The following is a 20535-nucleotide window of genomic DNA, read 5'->3' as shown; positions in this document are numbered from 1 at the left end:
TCGGCTCTCATTCCACAGCAACATAAAATAATAATAATTCCAGGACCCTCCTTATATGGCTTACAAAAATGTCAGTTTTATCATCTAGCATGCATCTAACATTTTTAAAAACACTGGTACACGGTTGTTTAAATCTCTTGTGCTTTGTGCCCCTGTTTGTGTTATACTGCCTCCAGTCTTGTGTTCTGATGTTACTTTCTTTTAAGGCTGCGATTCTCTCTTCTGTCAGTAGATGTCGCGATTCTCCTCTACTAGACTGTCCTCTATAATCAAAGTAGTTTTTGAAATGCCTGCAGCAACACCAGCATTAACTGCACCAATATTACCAGCATCAATACTACCTGCACCAATACTACCTGCACCAAGATTAACACTACAACTACTACCTGCACCAAAATTACTACCAACATAATCACCACTACCACTACTAAAAAAGATTCTTCTTCCCTAGTTGTATTTAATTTTAACTTATACTTTTATCATATACATTTTCTCTCCTTTGGACCCAATTTGGATATGCTCCATTTTGCAATTACAATTTATTTATTTATTCATTTATGTAGTTTAGCTAGTTATACCAGGTGACACATTTTCTTATAGGTGTGAGGGCTGAGGCTTTCGTAAAATAGCACTTTTTATATTGTTCCTTCTGCACCAGGTGGATTAATAATAATTATTATAAAAATAAATATTGCTTTTTACCATATTTTACACGTTTTAAGAACATATAATAAAATAAATAAATAAATCATCCACTTACACTAGACACTTTCCAGTCAGTGACTCAATTAAAACGTGATTTATAGCTGTGCAAATTTCTGCAGCTTGAAAAAAAAAAACAATGTTGTTTGATTAAAATGTGAATGTACATTTGTGTTTGGACATTTATGTACATTGTGTTCCTGCGCTGTGCAGTATGTCACTTGCTGTGGTACTGTGGTCTGACCAATGGTTTCATGTTGGGTGTTTATATGATCGACCAGTGATGGAGTGCAAAAAAGTAGGACCTAAAGAGGTAAGAAAGGTCAATAATCAATGTATGGTGACTGTCAAAAAGGAAATGACGACATGAAAGCAAAACTCGAGTCTCAGACATTTTAGGCAGTTTAGACATTCTGATTAGGGGCACTCTTGAACTATCAAAAAAAGAGAACACGTTCAGGAAATAGAGCACGTACTATCACCTTCACCTTGCCTGTTGCATGTTTTAGAGGCAACAGTGCACTTTAACAAAACGCATGCAAACATGAAGAGAAAATTAAGAAAAGCACAAACAGTAATGAAAGAGAAGACTGAACCTAGAGCCTGAAGCTGAAAAGAATGTGCACTACCTGATGCGCCACTATGCCACCTACATCAGGTACAGCAACGTAAACAAGAATAAACTAAGCCATCAATTCAGGTGAGATTTTCTGATCTGATGCTGAATAAACCAGAATGCTCAAAAACTCAAACTTACTGTTGTGTTTAAGAGCGCTGTCTGTTTTATTACCACTTCATTCTGGACAGCATTACAATAGGTCTGATACATTAAGTGAAATGCATAAAACACCCCGGACAGGTCACCAGTCCATCACATCATTTGTGTTTATTGTCACTCAGAATTTTAGGAAGCTCCGTACCTTCACCATGAACCTTATCTCATCTGATAACATTCTTTCAAACAAATGCAACATTTTTAGAATAAATTAGTTGTTAGGCAACTGTCTAAATTGAAGTCATTGCTAACATTACATCAAGAAAATTAAATGCTTCCAACTGTGCGTCTCATTTCTGTTCCAGCATGATTGTGCCCCTTTGCTTAGAGCAAACTATAAAAAAAACATGAGGAAAAGCTCGGTTTAAAGAAACTCCAGTGGTCTGCACATCAACTGAGCATCAGTTGAGGCTTTCTTGACCATACAAATGCTCTTTTGAATGAATGAGCACAAATTCCTACAGACATACTTCAGTTATCACTGAGAGGACACTGTATTTTATTATTATTGTTTTTGAAGTGAGATGTTCATCAACCTTAAGGTCAAGGGTCCAAAAACTTTTGGCCATGTAGTGTGTTTACAGTATTGGCCATAAACAGTTTACACCCTGATGGACAGAGAGGATTTAATGTCTGTAATTGATCTTGCTACATACAGCCATGGTTTTAAAAATGGTGCTGTCAATTACCATAGATTTTTATATTACATATATATATATATATATAAAATTCACCCATGTTCAATATAATAGGACCAAATCTCTGCTTTAAGTAAACCCACAACTTATTGTATCGATTGTCATGCCATGTCACTACGCCATCATCACTTTGTAATTGTTGGCTGCACAGATGGGTCAGCTTTCTCCAATGCCGTCTGTCCTGTGTGGCCTAAATGAAATCGGCCCCTGATCACACAATATTGTATTAATTAGTGCAATTAATTTACCTTCAGCACACGTTCTCTGATCTACACCACCCTAAATCAGTGTAATTCAGTCGAAATAGTCCTCGATGTCGATATCTGGGTTGAGCAGGTTCTCTCCGTATGCCGACAGGTCCATCTGGTTTAGGATCAGGTTCTCAAAGGTCTCCTCCAGGTCGGTGTCTCCAATCAGGACGGCGCCCACCATGCGCCCGCCGCTCATCACCACCTTCACATACTCCAGGCCTTTAGTGCAGCGCACCAGCAGCTCGTGATCCAAACCCAGTCCCTGAGCGTTAAACTTCCCCAGCAGCACCACCTGCACCACACACACACACACACACACCAGCACAACACAGTAGTTCAGTAAGCTTCATTACAGTCTTTCCTTTACATGGATAAATATCTTAAATCTGTTATTTTAATAGAATAATAAAAGTAGAGTATATTAGATATACATATTTTATTGTTTATTTATTAGGATTTTAACGTCATTCTTAACGTCATTTTAACCTTCTTGCTGTGAGGCGACAGTGATATCCACTGAGCCACCGTGCCGCCCATATTAGATATAATAGAGTATAATATAGAGTATATTAAACATTATATAAAAATAATAATAATAAACATAACAATGATCATTTTGTTGTTGTTGTTACTCCAAACAAAGGATTTAAAAAATGCCAGGGGTGTTCGGGTGGTGCAGTGGTAAAGCATGCTAGCCCACTAGTGCTGACATTTCCAACTCGCTGGTTAAAATATCAACTCTACTATTGGTCTTCAGGGTGAGTGGGGAGGAGGATTCCTCACAACTGCTGCAATTACGACCTCTGCTGGCGAGTAGATGGCACCTGCGTGGTGAGACGGGAGATAATTGAGATCGTGGCATGAACCTGCCTCATGCAGTTAAAAAAAGCGGTCGGCTACTGCACACATGTCGGAGGGGGCGTGTGTTAGTTGTGGCCCTTCTCAGTCAGGAGTAGAGGTTAGCAGCAGTACAGGCGATATACAAACGGGTAATTGGATACTACTACATTGGGAAAAAATTGGATAGAAAAAAAAAGCTTTGGTGCTTCAAAACACCTCTGAAAAAATACATCAATGTTAAGCCTATATCTGAATCTGTTTATCAAAATTAAAGACATCGTTTTGCTAGTCTTATGAATGTAACTCCTCTATTAAATAGCAGGGAGTTTTAAAAGCTGAAAGCAGGGACGAGCTCAGTTCTGGTGCTGGCTAACTTTGTCAAGCTGTTTTATTAAAGATCAATTTTCACAGGTCAGGAAAACTGTTATGAAGAAAAAGAAAATGAAAGAGCAGTACTGACTTTATAATTAAAGAACTTGGTGATGTGAGAGAAGAGCTCGAAGCAGAAGTCCAGTTCGATTTTTTCCTCCTGAACATGAGCAGCTATGCAGCGTGCAGCGTAGAAACCCATCTGCCGCGCCTGAGTCCATAACCGCATCTACCCCACCAGGGTGCGACACACCAGCAAAACAAAAGCCATGAGAAACTTTTTAGCACGAATGGCACCCTTTAAGGAAATGTATCATCAATGTGGTTCTAATTGAAGTCTTTATTCATGCTATTAGGCAACCTGCATTCAGATCATTCACATTCTCTGCATTTAGCAGATGCTTTTATCCAAAGTGATTTACAGTACTGTGACAGTACACACCGATCAGCCATAACATTAAAACCACCTCCTTGTTTCTACACTCACGGTCCATTTTATCAGCTCCACTTACCATATAGAAGCACTTTGTGGTTCTACAATTACTGACTGTAGTCCATCTGTTTCTCTACATACTTTTTTAGCCTGCTTTCACCCTGTTCTTCAATGGTCAGGACCCTCACAGAGCGGGTATTATTTAGGTGGTGGATCATTCTCAGCACTGCAGTGACACTGACATGGTGGTGGTGTGTTAGTGTGTGTTGTGCTGGTATGAGTTTTTAAACACCGTGTCCACTCACTGTCCACTCTATTAGACACTCCTACCTAGTTGATCCACCTTGTAGATGTGAAGTCAGAGACGATCGCTCATCTATTGCTGCTGTTTGAGTCGGTCATCTTCTAGGTCTTCATCAGCGGTCACAGGACGCTGCCCACGGGGCGCTGTTGGCTGAATATATTTTTGGTTGGTGGACTATTCTCAGTCCAGCAGTGACAGTGAGGTGTTTGCTCTGTAGTGGTCCTGGGAGAGTCCTGACCATTGAAGAACAGCATGAAATGGGGCTAACAAAGTATGCAGAGAAACAGATGGACTACAGTCAGTAATTGTAGAACTACAAAGTGCTCCTATATGGTGAGTGGAGCTGATAAAATGGACAGTGAGTCATGTAGGTCATAATGTTATGGCTGATTGGTGTACTGTCTGAGCAATTAAGGATTAAGGACCTTGCTCAAGGGCCCAACAGTGACAACAAGGCAGTGGTGGGGATGAACCAGCGACCTTTTGATTACTAGTCCATGGACATACAATAATTTAGTATACATAATGCATGCCACTTGTAATATAACCACTGAAAACATAATTAAACAGCATTTTTTGTTTAGTTTTAGAGGAGTTGCGGTTTTGATAACCACTGCATTTAAACAACTGGTTATTCTACCTTGCACAGAATAACAGTAAAGATTTTAATTCATTTAGTTTTTTTTTTTTGCTTTTTCATATCTGATTCTCCAAAAATGAAACAATTAGTTTTGGTAAACATCAAGGATAAATGTGAACAAATGAATGATTAAACCTGCTGCCAGAGGGAACTGGGTTCCCAGCCTGCACTGCACACGTCTCCAGCTGCATACACATCTGGTTCAGACGTCCTCATCTGATCATCGACCTTCAGGCCCTGACCCACCCCTAAATCAAACTGTTAACACAAATTCAAACTGTTAACACACACCCACACACACAATTAAAATGTGCAGCACGCTTTTATCCAAAGCAACTTACAGTACTGTAACAGTATATTGTCTAAGCCAGGGGTGCCCATACTTTCATGGCTTGAGATCTGCTATTTCCATCGACAGGTCATCACGATCTACTTTTTAAGGTTGGCCTCATCATTTTTCAGAAATGCTTTGTAGCTTTTTTTTAAATGCACTTCAGTTCCTATATTGATATTCAGCATTACAGGGCAAGAATGGGTCAAGTGGGTCCAGTGTCACTGGACAGGGCGCGTCAAACCATCACACACTCATTTATTCACTCACTCACACATACAGGAGACATTTTGAGCAGCAATGGAACGTTTTCAAACCAAGAGAAAAGCCAATCAGACATGGGGAGTGCATGCACCAGTTCGTTCTCACCTGTAATAAATTGCATTTTGGAAAATGTCCACTAAGTGAAGGTAACAAACTGCAAATTAAAAAAAACAGTGACCACGTTTCATGTCAATCATGTTGACCTGTTTGAATGAGGTGCGATCTACCAGCGTGCACTGTGCTATCGACTGGTAGATCTCGATCGACTTATTAAGCACCCCTGGTCTAAGCAGCTGAGGGTTAAGGGCCTTGCTCAAGGGCCCAAGAGCAGCACATTAAGTGTTTGATTTATTAATTATATATGAGTGAGGAGAAGGAGGAGAGGAAAGCTTTATGAGAGGAGATTTATGGATGTGGTGAGGGAGAACATGCAGGTGGTTGGAGTGATGAAGGAGGATGTTTAGGACAGGATAAGTCATGTCAGCTCTGCTATCAGTGGTCCAGGCACCTACAAAGCCACACGATTGGCTGTGTGTCTGTAAGCTGCAATTACGACCTCTGCTGGCTGATTGATAAAGATAAAGATATACTTTATTTGTCATATATACATATACAGGTGTACAGTACAATTAAATTCTTTCTTTGCATATCCCAGCTTGTTTGGAAGCTGGGGTCAGAGCGCAGGGTCAGCCATCGTACGGTGCCCCTGGAGCAGACAGGGTTAAGGGCCTTGCTCAAGGACCCAACAGTGGCTGCATAGCAGAGCCTGGATTTGAACCGCCAATCTTCCGGTTGATAGCCCAAAACTCTACTTACTAGGCTACCACTGTCCCTAATTGATGGCGCCAGCACAATAAGACGGGGGATAATAGAGATCAGTGTTTGAGCCAGCTGTAGCCTAGTGGTTAAGGTACTGGACCAGTGATCAGAGGGTAGCTGGTTCAAGCCCCGCCACTGCCAGGTTGCTGCTGTTGGGTCCTTGAGCAAGGCCTGGCAATCGCTCTGGATAAAGGCGTCTGCTAAATGCTGAAAATGTAAATGTTTGACTCTCCACGTGCAATATGAATCCCCTTATGAACCCGCCTCATGTAGGTGAAAAAAAGTGGTCAGTACTGCACACGTGTCAGGGGGAGGGGGGGACTCAGTCAGAAGTGGAGGTCTCCAGCAGTAGATGTGAATTACAATCAAGTATTTAGATACAATTTGGTGCAAAATGCATAAAAACAGAAACATAAACAATAAAAAGTAATAAAAAAAATGAAGACGCATGATCTACTGTGGCCACCCTTAACAGGAGCAGCTTTACACCTGTCTAACTGATTTTATACACCTGTTATTAATAGGTGTGGCTAAAACACCTGAGCCTAATAATCAGGAGGGATCCACAGGATGTCCACATACTGTACTTATGGTCATCTAGTGCAGGGTTTTGCAAAGTTTTTTTTTCAAGTGACCCACATTTTGTCCATGATTTTTCACACGACCCAGGCAACACAAACAATGCATCTTATGCCAAGTTCACACTACACGACTTTCCAAGTTGTCAGGGAGCTGTACAGTTCACACTGCACAGCTGGATCTCTTGTAATCGCGAGTCTTTTAAGTCCGTGTGGCTTTCACACTACACGACTGATCTGCGATGGGGGGTTTCACACTAAGTGACGAGGGGTTTAATGATACCACGTCCAAAAATGCACGTCAACAAGTAGTGAGCGAATAAAGTTTGTGCACTGAGGTACAGCGTAAAAGCAAATAGAAAAAATAAATGAATCCGAGAGGATTTGGCTACACAAACAGCATGGATTGTTCTGTAGTGAGTTGGAGGTTAATAAATATTTTTTGCAATGCAGCGTTTGTGTTTTGTAGAGAACGATAAGGTCAGAAATACTGTAAAACTTGTGTGTGTACCGATGTATTCTGATATAAACTATATTACGCCCCTGTCCCACCTTTTTACACTCCTCCCCTGCGTTTCCCCTCACCCCGTATCTTGCGTTCTCATTGGCAGTTCTAATATTCAGATATCTAACAAGCTAGACATTTATCCTCAGTCGCCGAGCGCTCGGCGAGCCGCTTGGATCGAGTTGTTGAGCAGTTCACACATAGCGATTGAGAGCCAAGTTTCGATCGCCAAGCGAACGCCGAGTTGCTTCCAAGCCGGCAAATCTACCATCGACCAGTCGCCGAGCGAAAATCAGTGCAAGATTCGTGTAGTGGGAATTAAGCATTACTCTCTCAGCTCTGCTTCTGTTCAATCTGGTCCCACTGTGGTTTGCAGGATGTAACATAAAGCCTCACCAAGGTGGCGTTTGTGCACAAGTTTTTTTTCCTGTTTATGTACCAGTTAAAATTCGTTCATTTAATTATTATTATGTTCTCTGCGACTCTTTTTCTGGCTCGCAATCAAGGGCTTGAAAAACTCTGATCTGTGTATTCTTCCTAACCTATCTATATTTAATAGACAAGAAGTACTGAAGCATAAAGTTTTTTCTTCCTTTTTATCTGGTCCTGTATATATTTACAGGTCACCATAGCGGATCTGGTTTTTACACAGGATACCCTTCCTGACGCAACCCTCCTACTTTAATCCAGGTTTGGGAGTTGGGACCGGCTACATTAGCCAATCTTGTCCATGCGGATGCCTGTCTGGCTAATAGCATCACTGAGATTCAAACCTCTGATCCCCAGATTTAGCAGTTATGAGCTAGTATGCTTTTTTAATTTGTACTTACATTGTTTCCATGTAGAAATGGTTGGCTGTTCGGTACCACGCCTGTAGCACTGACGATAAAGTCACAGCCATACGTCTTTCCATTGGTTAACTGAGCATAAACTGGCCACACACCTGAGGAATGAGAAACACAAGTTATGGGTTCCTGACATGAATTAGAGCTACTTAATTACTGCATGATTACTGTCATCTGGAACCTTGGAACAATGAAACTAACAAAAATGGCAACCAAATTCAACATGGGTGTCTAATAGAGTGAATCAGACATTGGTCTAAAATGTTGGATCAGATTGGTTTTGACATCCATTATTTGTCCAAAGGTATGTGAACACCTCTTTTAATTTAGGTTTTAGCCACACCTGCTGCTGGTGTATATCTTCCTGCTACGCAATCCAAGTGGCTACAGTGAACACTGCTGGGATGAACTGAATGTCAACTGCAAATCAAAGCTTCTTGTCCAACGAAGACTGACCTCACAAATATGACTGACAGTGACTGACTTCACAAATGCTCTTTTGACTAAACAAGAATAAATTTCCACAGACACACACCAAAGAAGGTTGTTGTGACTGTAAAGATGGGGCCAACTTTATATGAATGTCCATGGTTTTGAAATCGGATGTCCAACACGCTCACGGTCAGGTGTCCATATAGTTCTGATTGTATTACCTAAAGTAAATGTTTGAACACTGTATTATAGTGAACCACAATAGTGCTGCTGACCTGAATCAGGGTTCTGTGCATTAAGTGGTGACTGCACGAACTCCTGCTGTGAGAGTATCGCTTCAATCTCACACTCGTACTCTACATGAACTCTGTGAGACGTCTGCAGGAGAAATGATTTTAAAAAGACTAAATTAATTCATGTTCAATGTTCAAATTACAGTAATATATTTAACACAAGTAAACACAAAGACGAACCTCCTCTGCCCCTCTGAGAGTGATGTCCTGGTGCCAGTCTGGACCTAACGCACTACCAAGCTCTGATGAACCTGCATGAAACATCACAACGGCACAACATGTTCTCCTAAATGTTTATTTAACTACATCTTCTGTAGTTAAAATAGGCTTTGGGTTAGGCTGTTTTATGGCGCACCTGCTTTAGGTTTGGCAGTCCCGTGGGTGGTGTAGCGTGCCCTCTTGCAGGGTAAAGCTTTCTCCGGTTTATCTGCCTCCAACGAGGGGATGAGGAACTGAGCAGCTCCAGCGTCAAAGAATGTATTTCCTATAGCTTTATCCTTTATCGCCCAGATCACTTCACAGCCCTCCACTTCATACCTACACACACACACACACACACACAAATACACACAGTGTTCATAAGAGTTAACAGTGTACAGTATTACTCACTATCAACAATATGGATCTAGTTAAATAGATGATACTACAATATAACAATGATCGGTTTACACTCTACAATGTGGTTTAGATTAGCTAGTTCCAACTCTGTAATACATTTGACTCTGGAATAGTGGTATCCTAGTGGGTTAAGCTTTTTCCCATCAATCAGAAGGTTTTGGGTTTAAATTCCAGGTCAGTGAATCAGACCCACCCTGACAATGAATGAATGAATGAATGAATAAAAACTTTTTACTTTGTTCTAGGAACTTTTCACACAGCTGATTAAGAACCATGGACATGTTCTCTGTGTATCAGCAGTACCGTACAGGATTGTTTACTGTAGAATTACATTAGATTATTTTTCAAGTGCTGCAATTGGTGAAATGTAACAACTGATGCTGAGCATTGTGTGTGTGTGTGTGTGTGTGTGTGTGTGTGTGTGTGTGTGTGTAGGCACTTAAAGAGTGCCACAAGTTCAAAGATAAAGAGATAAACAAATTTATATAAGCAATATTAAGTCAGAATACTGAAACCTTGAAGTGGATGAAAACATGACAGATAAATGATTACAAGAATAAAAAGCTCCAAGCAAAGATGCTTATTGCAGCAAGTCACATTCTGCACAGGAAACAGCAGCATTGCTACATAATTAAAGAGTGCAGTGTTGTAGGAGAGAAAAAGATAATGAGACACAGTGGTAAACATGCTCCTGTCCCAATTTTTTGGGAACATGAAAGACATTTAAAAAAAAAAAGCATACAAGGGTAAAACATCAATTGTTGGGCTTTATCTGTTTTCAGTTTAATATTGATTAAACAGAATTGATAAATCACTGCTTTCTGTTGTGAACAGCATTAGACATATTGTCCTGATTTTACAAAATGAAGGGTTGTATTTTTATCTAATATCAAAATAACAATAAAAAACTGATAGAATCAGACTAAAATCATTTATATTCGTTTTGTTTTTTTATTATCAATACACTGGATTTTTCCTGGGATTGTAAGTACAGTAGAACCCAGTTCTCAATATTTTAACCACATGAAGGCAGTATTTACTAACATCAGCTCCGACCTAGATCCTAAAAATCACCCTGAGGATCCTAAAAGAACTGGACGACTCCACAGTGCTGCCCACCGAGCCACCGTGCTGCCCGTAGTAAGAAACATTAATTACAAATTTGATAACCTAAAGTGACTTAGTTTTTAAAATGTAAAAATAGGAACTTACACAAGCTCCAGCGCAATTCCACCATTTCCAACAACCACCATGCGCTTGGCTTTCGCTAAGTGCTTCTGAAATTCCTGTAAAAACAACATGTAAGATTTAACAAATGTCGTAATGTTCCAGTACTACTTTAATTACCCAATATTGCTTTAAGCTACTGTTTGACATTGATAAATGCAATACATGCATCAGCAAAAAAGCCCCTCACTTACAAACAAAAACATGGTGGTCTTCAGATGTTCTATTATTAAGCCAAGTACGAGGGATTTTCAAAAAGTTTCAGCACGTTTATATTCAGAAACGGTAAGGGTGGGAAGAGTAGTAATTGGTCATGCCTAAGAGACTGAGAAACTGAGAGACGCTTATAGTTCAGATTTTGCACCATCTGATTTCCACCTTTTTGGACGCTCAAAGAAGCTTTAAGGGGAAAAAGATTTTCATGCGATGATGATGTGAAAGCAACGCTGCATCAGTAGCTACACACTCAACCAAAAACATTTTTGGTTTGCTGCATTAAAAAGTTGTTTCTGACGATGTAGAAAAGTGATGTAATTTGTTTTTGAAATTCTTAATAAATAAAAAGTGCAGAAACTTTTAGAAGAACCCTCGTAAAATGGTTTAGATAAGAATGAACATGAGCATGGACGGGAAATGGGATTAAGAAATTAACCAGTCACGAGAACCAGTCCTATTTATTGTACATTTTTCCCCTTTCATTTTCCTTCCAATCTAGTTCTATCCAATTATCCGATCACATTTTGCTACCTCTACTGCTACAGAACTTCACTCCTGACTGAGGAGGGCCATGACACACGTCCTTTTTTGTAATCTGCACAAGGCAAGTTCATATCGTCGCTGTCCGATGAAAACCATGTATCTCCACTTCACTAGCGGTTTTCACTTTTTTACGTGTTGATTGTGGGTATAAATCTCCGTTTTATTTCTGTGCTGAATTGCATCTAAATTGTGGTTTGTTTGCACCGTTACTGTCAGAGGAAAAAGTTTTTTCTTTTTCCTGAAAAGTTGGGTCTTTCATCGGACAGCGACGATATGGAGATCCATATCGCGCATAGAGAGTCACAAATAAATCTCCATTATCAATCAGCCAGCAAAGGTCTGATTGCAGCAGTTACGAAGAAACCCTTTCGGCAATTCCTCCACGGGCAAGCCAATCATCGTCTGTATAGGCACCCGGCCTGTCGATAGCAAAGCTAAGATTCAAACTCACAAGTTCGAATTGCTAGTGTTGCGACCTAGAGAATGGTTAATCATTTACTTTGTAAAAAAAAATTAAAAGTGTTTTTAAATTTGAAATTAGGGATCACATTTTAGTTCCATTATATTTTCATTTTGCATATATTTTCCATATTATCCCATTTATGTTATTAGTTGATATAAGTTGTAGTCCAGCTTAAGGTGGCAGTAGAGAGAGAACTTAAGAAAGAAAAAGAAGAGTGGAGCGGGGATGGAGTGAACATGTCTGTAACGTGGTCGTTTCGTGAAAATACAACTCCAAACTGAACTGGAAAAAATAAAGTTGCCAACAAAAGAGAAGACAGAGTCGTGTCTGCTTTAAGGGTGCAACACTAGTGCGTTTTACTGCTGCACCACCTAATCGCCTACTTAAAGAAGCAATCTGGCGTTACCTGAGCACTGTCAGTGTCACGTATGCCCAGTATATGAGGGTTGTCCCTGATGAGGAGTTTAGGCTTGGCACCGGTGCACAAACACAGCTTCTCATAGTGGAAGATCTGACCATCTTCAGTCTGCAGCTTCTGCATGCACAAAATAAATCATTAACGCACCTTACTTCTGTTAAAGCTACAAATCATAAATTATAATCATTTATGAAATAAAAAAGCACTAATAATTCTCACATGTTGCTCTGCGTGGAGAACTCTGACCGCTGAATGAATAACGTTCAGGTTGGGATATTTCTTCTCTAAGACGCTGGACGGTTGCTCTTCCACATCAAATTCCTCCAGGGTCTTAGATAACTTTCAAAACAAGGTGTTACACTGTCATTATTCACATTATGCTACACACTGCTTTGATGAATGTCTATAAAATCTATTAACATTATCTGGCTTGTTAATTACACTAGTAAATTATTACTGATTTTATCATTAAATTATTTAAGAATTTTGAGGGGCAGCACGGTGACTCAGTGAGTAGCACTGTCGCCTCACAGCAAGAAGGTCCTGGGTTCGATCCCCAGGCGGGGCAATCCAGGTCCTTTCTGTGTGGAGTTTGCATGTTCTCCCCGTGTCTGCGTGGGTTTCCTTCGGGAGCTCCGGTTTCCTCCAACAGTCCAAAAAAAAAAAATGCAGTCAGGTTAATTGGAGACACTGAATTGCCCTATAGGTGAATGGGTGTGTATGTGTGTGTGTTTGTGTGTGTGTCTGCCCTGCGATGGACTGGCGCCCCTTCCAGGGTGTTACTGTGTGCCTTGCACCCATTGAAAAGCTAGGACAGGCTCCAGCACCCCCGCCCTTCCCTTGCTCAGGGGCCCAACAGCAGCAAACTGGCAGTGGTGGGGCTTGAACCAGTGATCTTCTGATTACTAGTCCAGTGCCTTAACCGCTTGGCTACAAAGTAGGCTGCAACATCACACAAACACACACACACACACAAACAAACACACACACACACACACACACACACACACACACACAAACAAACAAACACACACACACATAACTTTTGTAGCGCCAAAGTAACCTGACTGCATGTCTTTGGACTGTGGGAGGACACCGGAGCACCCGGAGGAAACCCACATGCAACTACTGGGTCCTGGGAATCAAACCCATGACCCTCTCACTGCGAGGCGACAGGGCTACCCACCGAGCCGCTCAACCAGGGTTCAATGAATAAATAAATCAATTAAAGGGTTCAGCTTTTAATGACAGTGTGGGAAAGTCAATAAAGCCCAGTTTCAACACCAGTATTGAGCCTAAGGCAGCTGCACCTAGATCCTGTTATTCCTATAGTAACACGTCTCAACTGATTGACTACATGTAAGAACTGGGAATGAGTACATTTTACTCTTAACAGACCTGTTTAAAATTGCTGACGGTCTTCACCAGTGGAGCGGCTGTGAGAAGAGCAACATCCTCATCTGGAAACTGGAATGCCAGCTGGATAACAAACGTGAGTGAATGAGAGTAAAAACGGAGTTTAAACAATAGAGCATGAAATCAAAGCTGAAGGTACAAAACCCATTAGAAAAAAAATATTTGGGACATTTTGTAGCATGCAATAAAAAAATTTGATTTGTTTATTCTTGTGAACAATTATTGACCTGACAAAAGTACAACCTGGGACAGTGGTAGCCTATTGGGTTGAGCTTTGGGCTATACATGGAAAGATTGTTGGTTCGAATCCAGGCTCTGTTGAGCCCCTGAGCGAGGCCCCTAACCCTGTCTGATCCATTTCATTGTGTACATGTACAGTACCAGTCAAAAGTTTGGACACACCTTCTCTTCAGTGGTTTTTCCTGATTATTTTTATTTTCTACATTGTAGATTAATACTGAAGACATCCAAACTATGAAGAAACACATATGGAATTATGTAGTGAACAAAAAAATGTTAAACAAACCAGAATATGTTTTATATTTTACCAACTCTACCTCTGCACAGCACAACTGATGGTCTCAAACACATTAAAAAAGCAAGAAATTCCAGAAATGAACTCTAGACAAAGCACAAACATTCATTGAAAACCATTCCAGGTGGCTTCCTCATGAAGCTGATTGAGAAAATGCCAAAAAGTGTGCAAAGCTGTCATCAGAGCAAAAGATGGCTACTTAAAAAAAAAATATATACATAAAACATATTCTGGTTTGTTTAACACTTTTTTGTTTACTACATAATTCCATATGTGTTCCTTCATAGTTTGGATGTCTTCATTATTAATCTACAATGTTGAAAATAAAAAAAAAATCAAGAAAAACCACAGGAATGAGAAAGTGTGTCCAAACTTTTGACTGGTACTGTATATGTACAGTATATACGACAAATAAAGGCATTATTATTGTACAATTAATATAAACACATTTTTTTATTTGATGTTTAACTTTCTTTGATGCAAGATTGCAAATAATGTAGGTCAGGTTTGTCTACCGTACATATTTATTTTCATTTTTTTAGGATTTTAACGAATTGTTTTACACATTTTGGTTACATTCATGGCAGAACAGGTAATTACTGGTTACACAAGATTCATCAGTTCAAGTTTAATGTCAAACACTGTGATCGTCAATTTTGTATCTCCAATTCACCTCACTCGCACGTCTTTGGATTGTGTGAGGAAACCGGAGCTCCGGGAGAAAACCCACACAGACACGGGGAGAACTACACACAGAAAGGATCCGGACCGTTCCACCTGGGGTTTGAACCCAGGATCTTCTTGCTGTGAGGCAACGGTGCTACCCACTGAGCCACCGTGTCGTGCCGCCTGTCTACCGTACATAATATTGTAGAAAGATTCATTTAATTCTAACAATTATCAGTCCGTGTAGGGCAAGGTGCTTTGGTGCTTAATCAAGAAATGCAACCTCAAGCACTGTTACACAAGAGAAAGTCGTACATCAATTCAATACAGAAACGCTGATGAGTTTTCTGTGCCAGAGGAAGACAGAGGAAACAGGCGCAGTGGTCAGCTGAGTCCCAGTTTCAGCTTGTAAAAGAAAAACTGTCATAAAGTTTATTGTGAAAAATACAATAGGGACCATCCAGACTGTTATCAGTGAAATGTGTAAAATCCAGCTAAAAGTACTGGGGTGTTTCAGTGCCCATGACATGAGTGATTCCCATATGTCTGAAAGTACCTTTGACACAGAGGCGTATACTGGAGTTTTAGAGAAACGTGCCGCCATCAAGGCAACGTCTTTTACTAGGAGGTCCATGTTTATTTTAGCAAGACGATGCCAGGCCTCATTCTGAATGTGCTACAACAGTGTGGCTGGATTACATGGAGTGTGTGTGTGTGTGTGTGTGTGTGTGATTGGTCTGCCTGGAGTCCAGATCTGTATCCTATTGAAAATATACACCGATCAGCCATAACATTAAAACCACCTCCTTGTTTCTACACTCACTGTACATTATATCAGCTCCTCTTAACATATAGAAGCATTTTGTAGTTCTACAATTACTGACTGTAGTCCATCTGTTTCTCTGCATGCTTTGTTATCCCCCTTTCATGCTGTTCTTCAATGGTCAGGACCCCGACAGGACAACCACAGAGCAGGTATTATTTGGGTGGTGGATCATTCTCAGCACTGCAGTGACACTGATATGGTGGTGGTGTGTTAGTGTGTGTTGTGCTTGCATGAGTGGATCAGACACAGCAGCGCTGCTGGAGTTTTTAAACATCTCACTGTCACTGCTGGACTGAGAATAGTCCACCAACCAAAAATATATCCAGCCAGCAGTGTCCTGTGACCACTAATCAAGGTCTAGAAGATGACAACTCAAACAGCAGCAATAGATGAGCGATTGTCTCTAACTTTACATCTACAAGGTGGACCAACTAGATAGGCGAGTCTAATAGAGTGGACAGTGAGTGGACACGGTATTTAAAAACTCCATCAGCGCTGCTGTGTCTGATCCACTCATACCAGCACAACACACACTAACACACCACCACCATGTCAGTGTCACTGCAGTACTGAGAATGATCCACCACCCAAATAATACCTGCTCTGTAAGGGTCCTGACCATTGAAGAACAGGGTAAAAGCAGGCTAAAAGGGTATGTAGAGAAACAGATGGACTACAGTCAGTAATTGTAGAACTACAAAGTGCTTCTATATCTAAAGAGAAGAATCAGACGACGACCACTGACTGTTAAGCAGCTGAAGTCTCATATCAAGCAAGAATAGACAAAAAAATCCTCTTGCAAAACAGCAACAGTTATTGCCATCATCTCCCAAATCTCTCTTTTAAAAACTCTCATTAATAGGAAAGGTAATGGAACAGAATGGTAAACACGTCTCTGTCCAAACTGAGGGCATTCAATTCTAAATTTGTACATATTTATAAAATGCAATCAAGCTGATGAGTGAAAACATTGGTGAAAAAAAGTTTTCTTTGTATTTTTCTCAGTCAAATAAAGGTTTAAAATAATTAACAAATCACATATTTTTGTTTTTACTGCATTTTACAAAATGTCCCAATTTCCAGAAATGGAGTCTATAGATAATTAGTTGGTTACCTGTTCCGCGCAGGTGACCCCTGCGATTCCACCACCTACAACCACAAACCTGAAGTGTCTCTCTGCTGTGGAGCTGCCTGCCATACCACTCAACTCCACCTACACAAACACAGTGATTTTCAACTGAAATTAACTCTTTATTTACACTCTGGAAAAATACATTGAAAAAAAAATGAATACAGTAGCTGATTGTAACAAAAATAATCTATAACAGGTAATACCTTCATTTTTTAATCTGCTTCATTCTGGTTGTTGTCACTTTATGTTCAGCATAAGCCAGAAATAATAGAGGAAGTTACCCCATGCAAGGCAGGAGCAGACACTGGTTTGGGCACAAATCTGTATCGGGGTAACACACACCGTCTAGGGGCAATTTAGAGAACACAGTACCCTTTTGGGAGATGGTAATGTACCAAAGAATCCAAGACGACCCAAGCAAACATAAGGAGAACATGATAACTTTGCATTTACAGTGGCTAAGGGAGAGAATCAAACCCAGGTACCCAACATATGTTATTGACTGGCATGTACTACACCAACTGCTTTACTAAGCCATTTCGGAAAAATCCTGATAAACAAATGCCTATATTTTCTCCCACTGATCAAAGCCAATTACCCTATTTTTGACAATTACTCAAATTCTTCAAATCACTTGCACGTCTTTGGACTGTGTGAGGAAACCGGAGCACCTGGTAGAAACCCACACAGACACAGGGAGAACATGCAAATTCCACAGAGAAAGGACCCAGACCGCCCCACCTGGGGATCGAACCCAGGACCTTCTTGCTGTGAGGCGACAGTGCTACACACTGAACAAACTACAATAAACACAATTGTCCAAAAAAATCCACAAACTACTGAGAATGATTCTGTGTGCCACTGGACCCACCGCAACTCTGTCCAGGATATATTGGTTAATAAAATAAATGTAATTGTACTGTAATTGTACATGTGTACTGATCATTACTATAATAACCAAACCAGGCATGTTTTTATTATTGCTATGTACACATTATGGCCACAAGTATGTAGACACCTGATCATGAGCTTGTTGAACATCCAATTTCATAGTTTGGAGTTTCCTCTTACTTTTACAGTTTATTAGATCATTATTATTGACATATTTATTTATTTCCACAAAATGTTGGAGTGTGTTTATAAGAATTAGTTCCCATTCAGCCAAAAAAAGCATTTGTGAGTCAGGAATAGATATTGATAGGAAAAGCAAAGCTTGCCATCGACGTTCTAATTCATCCCCTAAATTAAGATCAGCATATAAGATATTCTATAAAATTATTTTTTTATATAGACAACGAGTGAGTCTGAAATATAATAACAATAAGGGGTGTCTACATACTTTTGGTCATACAGTGTACATTATTCCTACATTACACTTAGTTTATAAACATAAAATCGCTTACACGTGTGCCGTTATCCGCGTTTAACTGTTTACATATGCTTCTTCTCTTTGTCAGTCGTTAAAGCTTTTTATTTTATGTAATTTGAACAAAATTTTACTTTAATTTACTTATTCTAACAACACTGTAGCGATAGCCTAACATAAATACATGTGAAGTCATGGGTCACTTCCAAACACATTACGTGCTTAAACAGAGTGCACTACATACGATATACAGACTCTTATATTTTACCCTAGTTAGTGCACTAATATATAGGGTCTAAGGAGTCAATTGAAACTCGCCCTTTGCACATACAACGTCCGTGCTTTCTTGACAACTGCACAATACGGCAACTGAGGAGGCTCAGAAACCGCACCGTTAATTCTCCTTTTTATGCCTAGAAAAGGTAATAGGAATGAATAAAGAAAGGTTTTAAAAGGTGGAGGGGGGGTTGGAGGCAGCCCCGGTTCTGGACTGCTTTGCTTGGGGGGGCAGTAAAACCTAATGAGGGGGCATGTTGATAGTCATGTTTTTGAAGCCAGAAATATATTCAAGGCTTGATTTGTGCATGAATGATGACAGCCAAGCTATTGATACTGGCTTAAAGTGATGTATGAGGTAAAGAAATAAAAATGCATGTTTTCGAACTTAAACTTAAAACCCAATGATTAAAAAATACATGTTGATTATGTAAATGGAGAAAAAAGATTATCTAATTGTATTTCATTTTAATACGCCCCCTTAATTAAATTGCCATTACTAATAGAACAACTCTATTTCTTGAAAGGCTTTAATACAAATTTAAGTCAAAGCTGACAAATGTACCTACACACAGACTGAGAATATTCAAACGTGGAAATAGGAATGAGTGAGAATATTTATATTATTGGGAAATTAAAATATAAAGAAAACAAAAGAATACTAATTCTGTAAAAAAAAAGTGTTTACCAGTATACCTGCCTCTCGCTCACACTAACAGAACATATACTGCCGAACTGAACTGTTTGGGGCAGTCTGCCGATTTTTATATGACTCAAAGAGCCAATCAGGAATAAGCAAGGAAATATCTTCACACTGTAAAACAAAATGCATTTTTGTGATTGGTTCAGAGATAATTTTAAAAATAGCCGTTGCTTGCATTGTGCTTGGGGGGGCAAAGACACAATTTGGGGGGGCAATGCCCCCCTCAGCCCCCCCCTAGCGCCGGCCCTGGTTGGAGGTGAAATAAGAATTGGTCCGGTTTTTATTTTCATGGAAGAAATTGGTCATTTTAAGTTAAAATGTATTTATTTATTTTCTCGTTACACAAGATTCACCAGTTCAAGTTTTTAATGTCAAACACAGTACAATTTAGTGTCTTCAATTCACCTCACTTGCATGTTTTTAGACTGTGGGAGGAAACCGGAGCTCCCGGAGGAAACCCACGCAGACACGGGGAGAACATGCAAACTCCACACAGAAAGGACCTGGACCGCTCCAACTGGGGATCGAACTCAGGACCTTCTTGCTGTGAAGCGACAGGGCTATCCACCGAGCCACATTAATTCAGAAATGTGGTTGCCTTAGCTTTACAGCTACTCAACTATTAATTAAATAATTTTGAAAGAGTTTTGAAGGGAAGATATATGGATGGGGAATGGAGGGAAGAGTCACTCCATTATAAAGCTATAAAGTTTTTAACCTTTAAGGTGATAAATATGTAAATTCATAGATCTCTGAATGAGCAAATCAGATCAATTAGTCACAATCAACAATTATTCGGTAATATATTTAGCAATATATGGACACTTGCCCTTGGATGCACTTGGGTTAAAAACAAGCAGCGTACCAAGAGGTCAAAAGTCATTATACCTGCCATTACAAATTTAAACTTCAGTTCAGAGAATCCGGGGACCACAAGTGATTCATAACAAGGATTTCTCCTGTTTAAAAATATTTCTAGAAGGATCAAAACGTTGGTACATTTAAGAATTTGGTACATTATGTGGGCAAAAGTTTATGGACACCCATTGAA

At 39.9% G+C, this 20535-nt stretch overlaps 1 protein-coding gene across 1 annotated transcript; it reads right to left on the bottom strand.

Annotated features, from left to right (window-relative positions):
* Positions 1–1573: 1573 nt before the first annotated feature.
* Positions 1574–18704, bottom strand: pyroxd1 (pyridine nucleotide-disulphide oxidoreductase domain 1). Its single transcript, XM_063006968.1, has 13 exons — positions 18543–18704; positions 17122–17220; positions 13963–14043; positions 12784–12903; positions 12553–12681; positions 10910–10983; positions 9435–9616; positions 9260–9330; positions 9062–9164; positions 8340–8452; positions 5148–5270; positions 3727–3864; positions 1574–2718 (listed from the first exon to the last, which is right to left on the bottom strand). Exons 2-13 carry the CDS (start codon positions 17203–17205, stop codon positions 2470–2472), a joined length of 1467 nt encoding a protein of 488 aa, XP_062863038.1. The 5' UTR covers positions 17206–17220; positions 18543–18704; the 3' UTR covers positions 1574–2469.
* Positions 18705–20535: the final 1831 nt, after the last annotated feature.

The sequence above is a fragment of the Trichomycterus rosablanca genome, chromosome 1 (genome assembly GCF_030014385.1).
Source record: "Trichomycterus rosablanca isolate fTriRos1 chromosome 1, fTriRos1.hap1, whole genome shotgun sequence".
NCBI classification, from domain to species: Eukaryota; Metazoa; Chordata; class Actinopteri; order Siluriformes; family Trichomycteridae; genus Trichomycterus; species Trichomycterus rosablanca.
The sequence above is the reverse complement of the archived record's forward strand: the minus strand, read 5'-3'. Positions and strand labels throughout refer to the sequence as shown.

What these genes read in the sequence shown, in the direction of transcription:
- pyroxd1 (XM_063006968.1), bottom strand. Translation starts at nt 17,205, where the DNA reads ATGGCAGGCAGCTCCACAGCAGAGAGACACTTCAGGTTTGTGGTTGTA. An exon ending in CCGTCAGCAATTTTAAACAG is followed by an intron (nt 12,904 to 13,962) that starts GTCTGTTAAGAG and finishes TTGTTTTGAAAG; the next exon opens with TTATCTAAGACCCTGGAGGA. An exon ending in TTCTCCACGCAGAGCAACAT is followed by an intron (nt 12,682 to 12,783) that starts GTGAGAATTATT and finishes TTGTGCATGCAG; the next exon opens with AAGCTGCAGACTGAAGATGG.